This window comes from Sander vitreus, chromosome 20 (genome assembly GCF_031162955.1).
Source record: "Sander vitreus isolate 19-12246 chromosome 20, sanVit1, whole genome shotgun sequence".
Lineage (NCBI taxonomy): Eukaryota > Metazoa > Chordata > Actinopteri > Perciformes > Percidae > Sander > Sander vitreus.
Window position 1 is genome coordinate 17,632,145 of NC_135874.1, and position 6,109 is coordinate 17,638,253.

A 6,109-nucleotide genomic window follows, 5' to 3' on the forward strand; every position below is an offset into this window, starting at 1 on the left:
TCACATCAAACAGAATGAGAGGACTGAAAAATGTAAGATAGCCAATCCTTGTACCAAGAAATTAAATGTAATGGATTGCAACATCAAATGCTGCGAAGTAATACATGTTAAAAAACTGTGTATTGTACAAGAAGTTAGTGACTGCCATCACATCCTGTATCCTGGCTGCAAGAAAGCCATGTAGTGTAACCTAATCTGTAAATGGTCTCACTTGTGGCAAGAGCCCTTCACTGCTCTCTTCACTAATATTTCTATCAGGAATTAGGCACATATTAACGTCATATATCCAGTTATCTTTAAAACAAATAGAGAAGAGATAAGAAAGAAGGAAAGTAAGACTGGCTGTACTTGTTCAGATTCTCAAGTAGGCTACGGTAAGTGAATGTTCACTTTTGTCTTCAACCACTAGGTGGAAGCATCACCACGTTTCAGCAAACTCTTGCTCATTCAGTTGTGTGAGGCAAAGATGGATTGACATAACAATCTGTGGTGAATGCTGAAATCGCATACATAATGACAGTGTCATTCGTTATTTTGTGTATTTGCATGCTGTAAGCAAGCACAGTACAGAGATACTCTCATAAATGCTTATCTTTATTACAATAGAACATAAACATATATGTACAGGAGACAACAACATACAAATGTTTGGACAGAAGGAGGTTGGTTGTGTGTTTAGAAGCATTTCCTGTGGACAATGGAGGGTCCGGCCTCATCGTACTCCTGCTTGCTGATCCACATCTGCTGGAAGGTGGACAGGGAAGCCAGGATGGAGCCACCGATCCAGACGGAGTACTTTCTCTCAGGTGGAGCGATGATCTAAGCAAGGAATAAACACCATTTAAGTTTTAACGAGTGCTAAATTATTTAATGGATGAATTTGAACTTAATTTAAAACCTTTGCCGTTCTCTCACCTTAATCTTCATGGTGCTTGGGGCCAGAGCCGTAATCTCCTTCTGCATACGGTCAGCGATACCAGGGTACATGGTGGTACCACCAGACAGCACATTGTTGGCGTACAGGTCCTTACGGATGTCAATGTCGCATTTCATGATGCTGTTATAGGCGGTCTCATGGATACCAGCAGATTCCATGCCTGGTAGAGGAACAGCAAAAAAAGATGAGTTTTGTCTGAGACAAAGTACTGCAATTCTTAGATTTATCAAAAAAAACAACAACATAAAAATAAAACCAATTACTCACCAATGAAAGAAGGCTGGAAGAGGGTCTCTGGGCAACGGAAACGCTCGTTACCAATGGTGATGACCTGACCATCGGGCAGCTCATAGCTCTTTTCCAGGGAGGAGGAGGAGGCAGCGGTGGCCATCTCATTCTCAAAGTCTAGAGCCACGTAGCACAGCTTCTCCTTGATGTCACGCACAATCTCACGCTCAGCTATGGAGCAGAAAGTTCACGTATTGAGAAACAACACTTGTGCACCTCTCATTAAACAAATGAACCATGATGACATAAACCTACCAGTTGTGACAAAGGAGTAGCCACGCTCAGTCAGGATCTTCATCAGGTAGTCAGTCAGGTCACGACCGGCCAGATCCAGACGCATGATAGCGTGTGGGAGAGCGTAACCCTCATAGATGGGGACATTGTGAGTCACACCATCACCAGAGTCCAGCACGATACCTTTAGCAAGCAGAAAAGGACAACAGTGGGTAAACTATGCATGCCTGCAAAGGTCTGCCCTCTTCAAATATGTCTCACATCATAAACCATACAATGCTGCTGACATCACAGGCACACAGTCTGCTGAAGAGAGATTAATACCTCCCCTTGACAATGAGACAGGAATCTATCCAGATGATAGACACCCTCCAAATGTAAATGTGTTTACTCTTATTTTAGCTCATTGCGTAACTGACCACAGATTAATTGCGTGAAAAAGCTGCAGTAGGCCTATACTGACCAGTGGTACGACCAGAGGCGTACAGGGACAGGACAGCCTGGATGGCCACATACATGGCGGGAACGTTGAAGGTCTCAAACATGATCTGGAAGAAAAAGAAAGCACAATGTAAAAGTTTGTCTTAACCCGAGAACAAATATGTAAGAGCAGAGCGGAAAGTAGTGACTGTAAAGTACCTGGGTCATCTTCTCCCTGTTGGCTTTGGGGTTCAGGGGGGCCTCAGTGAGCAGGGTGGGGTGCTCCTCAGGGGCTACACGCAGCTCATTGTAAAAGGTGTGGTGCCAGATCTGACAGATGCGAAAGAACAGCGGATGTCAGGACTGAAACAACTCAACTGAATAAACAACAACAACAACAACCAGGTCCTCTAAAAATAAGCAGCTTTTATGATACCAGGCTGTGAATTCTCGAGGATGTGGAACGTCAGCTGCCATGAATGGTGTTAATGAGTCTCACTGTCAACACACACCTTCTCCATATCATCCCAGTTGGTGATGATGCCGTGCTCAATGGGGTACTTCAGGGTCAGGATACCCCTCTTGCTCTGAGCCTCATCACCTACGTAGCTGTCCTTCTGACCCATACCCACCATCACACCCTGAGGGAAGAAGCACAAGAGGAATATAAGACATAGGAAAATGATACTTTTATACATACTTGAGTAAACATGTTTTCTCAGTTTTCTTTTAGCTTACCTGGTGGCGGGGCCTTCCAACAATGGAAGGGAAGACAGCACGGGGAGCGTCATCTCCGGCAAATCCAGCCTTGACCAAGCCAGAGCCGTTGTCGCACACAAGGGCGGTAGTCTCATCGTCGTCACACATGATTAGGCTTCACTGGGGTGGTCTAAAGTTTGAGGGGTGGGGTAGAAACACAAGGAGATTTAGGCTGGGTGTTAGGAACAGCTGTCTAAACTGCCAATCATAGAATACATAGCATGAAGGCCTGTTATAATTGAACAATCACAGACACTTTATCGCTGGAGTGGCTGATGATGTGATGATGTGACTAGACCAAAGACTCATATGATTAATATATGTATTAGCTGTGATCCAGAGCACATTTGAAGACCTGCCAACACTCTCTTATAACTGCTCTATCACTTTGCAAACACCAATACAACCCACCTCAATGGGTGCTATTTATAGAGAGCTAATTAGACATGCATTTGGATGCTATTTTGGTCCCAGCGTTGTTGTACAACTACTGATACCATATCACCACAGCCGTGATTGTTCCTGGGCCATCTCAGAGCTTCTGAGGTAGCACCAAAAAGGGGCATAACAGAAAGACCTGTGATCTATTTTAAGCTCAGCACACAGTGCTTAACAGGGTGAAACAAGTGACACATGGATCTCCTGCTATTTCAGGTCTGAGAGAGCTTGTCTGAGAGCCAGGCCAGCACCGATCTGTCCTCACACTGTGACACTTTTGTTTTACTACATGGCTCCATGCCCCAGCTGCCTATTAACTTCATTCATTGGAGCATGGGTGAATTTGGCTACCTTCTCCCTAGCTTTTGTGCACTGATCCAAGTACTACTCCAATAGGATATGGTTGAGATACTATATTTGTTAGTTCTCTATGCTTTTCCACAGATGCTTTCCATAGCATGGAGTTTCTTTATAGCAGAAAATCAAATCATATAATTATGTTTAATTTCAACATCCCATTGCAGTCAAACTAGCATAACCAGTAACTCCATTTCTAATTGTTGTCAGCACATTCAGTTAGTTATTACAACATATGAAAACCATTGCATAGCTGAAGTTACATAATCCATTCATTCATTTATTTATATCCCAACAAATCGACTTCATGAAACTAATCATACAAATGACACAGATATTTACAGCGGACCGGAGAAAAAAGTTGTGAAATGTACTCACCAAGGTGCACTGGTAGGCAGATGCTTCCACTGGGACAAAGGCTGAGGGTGAGAAGAGCCCCTTAAATAAGGGACCAGGGGCGGGGCCAGGAGTTCGCAGAAGTCCAAATAAGAGCTGCCAGCAAAAAATCAACAAGCCACTGAACGTGTTTTACATACATGGATGGGACTTCTCTGCAATGTAGTCCCTGTACTTGAATGACACAGTTTAAATGAATGTCAGTAGAGAATAAAAAGTTTAGAAGTTAATGTAAAAGTGTATGGAATATTATTGGATTTATTGTATTACTGAAAACAAAAGAGCAACATTAACATTAATGCAATTTCATTTCTGAAAGGAACATAAAGAGTAATCTCCATTTCTAAGACGAAAGTTTATCTCATGAACTTAATTAAATTTGTAACTTCATGTCCTAAAGCAATGCATACTTGCTGTGTGTTGCAGTATAATTTCTTTATAGTCCTGCAATCATACATCTAAATTAAGACACTGTGAATGTCTTGCAATTAGAGTTTCAAAATACTGTATTTTCTGTTACTCTGATGTATAATGTGCCACTCTGCACATATGTCACATCTCTAAAGAGGTTTTACTATACTCAGAAGGCCAACTATGATGACCCAGTCAGGACAGCATCACTGGTGTCTTGTTAAGGAAATGAAAACATTGCACATGTCTGTGAACCATGGTGCTGGTATGTGCACTGAGCTTCCTCAACTTGAGGAACAGCTGATGGCAACGCCAGCCGGGCTCTGTGTGGGATCTGGCTGTCTGAGTGGCCTGTGGTGTCAGTGCTTCGAGCTGATTGGCCCAGCTGTCTCCTTATAGGGTTACGGTGAGCAGCAGAGTCATTAATGAGCAGCCACTGACGTTCCCGAGCTGTGAGTTTGCAAAGTGGAGGTCCATATTTGTGCTTCCCACTTTTCCATATATTTTCCTTCATGTACAGTGTACCTTATGAGGTAATACTCTCATCTATGCAGGAATGGTACACACATTTGACAGGTTATTTGTTGATACAACATCATTCCCAAAGACAATATCATGTATGGTCAGATCTCAGGGAATACCATTCATGTATTTGTATTGATAAAATAAATGTATTGATTTAGGTCTTCAGGTGAGGAAGAATGACTCAGATCTAGAAGAGCAGTATATATTACGTGAGGTTGCAGTGTATCAAAGCTGGAGGTATGTGAGAGCATTCTTCTGCTCCAGGCTGCCCCACAGAGCCTTCTATATATAGTGTTCCTCGCTATCTCCACAGATAGGAGTGGGATGCAGCTAAAGCATCTCATAGTTATTTGTATGCCAAAGAACACTTTTATAGATTTGATTAATATTGTTTTAATACATGAATAAAGGAGATGTGATTCATGATCAGGCTTTTCTACCAAGCAACAGTGGGAGACTCCTACATTCTGAAGCTTTGTAAAGAATAAAATAAAAAAGTAATATATAGAGAGTGTTTTGCAAATGCTTCATACAATATTATAGTGAAACTCCATTAAGGTCATAGCATACTAAATAACTGCTGAGGAGATTGTGAGGGTTTTTGGAGCAAACTTGCTACAAATCTTTGTAAGTATGTTTAATATTACATCATGTCTTAGGTTTGTTATCCACTTTTTACTCAAGTGTACTTCCTTTACTCAAGTACTGTACAGAGGTACACATTTGAGGAAGTTACTTGAGAGAATTGCCACTCTTGCTGGTGAATGACAAAGTTACTTTCCTTGTATTTTTAAGGTTGCATCTCATTTGTCTCAGGACATGCACAAAACATGACTTTCTGGACATCAAACATTTGTTAGTAGGGCTATGCTGGACAATTGATATCTCATTTGGACAACTTCATTTCTCCTGTACACAACGAATGGTTTGCACTACTTGGTAGCTACACAATAATGAAAGGAAAAGAAAAAGCTGCAAACAAATTGCTGAAAAAAAAAAAAACACAAGTCTAAATAAAATGAAAATAAATGTGACAAATATGAGGAAAAAAAGTCAAATGGTTTTCTGTCTTTCTCCATCTCAGCTGCAACTTACTTCACCAGCAAACATTATAATGTGTACCATGGGTCTACAGTGTAAGTTCTGTTTAAATTCCTCCCACTCCATCTCTCAAACACCAAATTGTTGCATAGTGGGCTACAGTAATTGTTACACCCGTGTTCCATAACTTCATATCCCTACCTGTACCCATCAGTACGTACAATACTGGTCTGGTCCCTGTTACTACAAAAAAAGCACAGTAAATTGGGGAACAATTACGCTGAACATTCCGTTCCCAGCATC

At 41.6% G+C, this 6,109-nt stretch overlaps 1 protein-coding gene across 1 annotated transcript; it reads right to left on the reverse strand.

Moving 5' to 3' along the window:
• Positions 1-575: 575 nt before the first annotated feature.
• On the reverse strand, positions 576-3,859 carry actc1b (actin alpha cardiac muscle 1b). The gene is made up of 9 exons (XM_078277671.1): positions 3,812-3,859; positions 2,618-2,768; positions 2,392-2,520; positions 2,099-2,209; positions 1,923-2,007; positions 1,481-1,642; positions 1,205-1,396; positions 916-1,097; positions 576-819 (listed from the first exon to the last, which is right to left on the reverse strand). The coding sequence occupies exons 2-9, from the start codon at positions 2,744-2,746 to the stop codon at positions 676-678; spliced, it is 1,134 nt and encodes a 377-aa protein (XP_078133797.1). The 5' UTR covers positions 2,747-2,768; positions 3,812-3,859; the 3' UTR covers positions 576-675.
• Positions 3,860-6,109: the final 2,250 nt, after the last annotated feature.

Excerpts from the sequence above, each read along its gene's own strand:
- actc1b (XM_078277671.1), bottom strand. The coding sequence starts at position 2,746 with ATGTGTGACGACGATGAGACTACCGCCCTTGTGTGCGACAACGGCTCT. Across the intron at positions 2,521-2,617 it reads TTGGAAGGCCCCGCCACCAG|GGTGTGATGGTGGGTATGGG; the intron begins GTAAGCTAAAAG and ends TTCTTCCCTCAG. Across the intron at positions 1,397-1,480 it reads CTACTCCTTTGTCACAACTG|CTGAGCGTGAGATTGTGCGT; the intron begins GTAGGTTTATGT and ends TCTGCTCCATAG.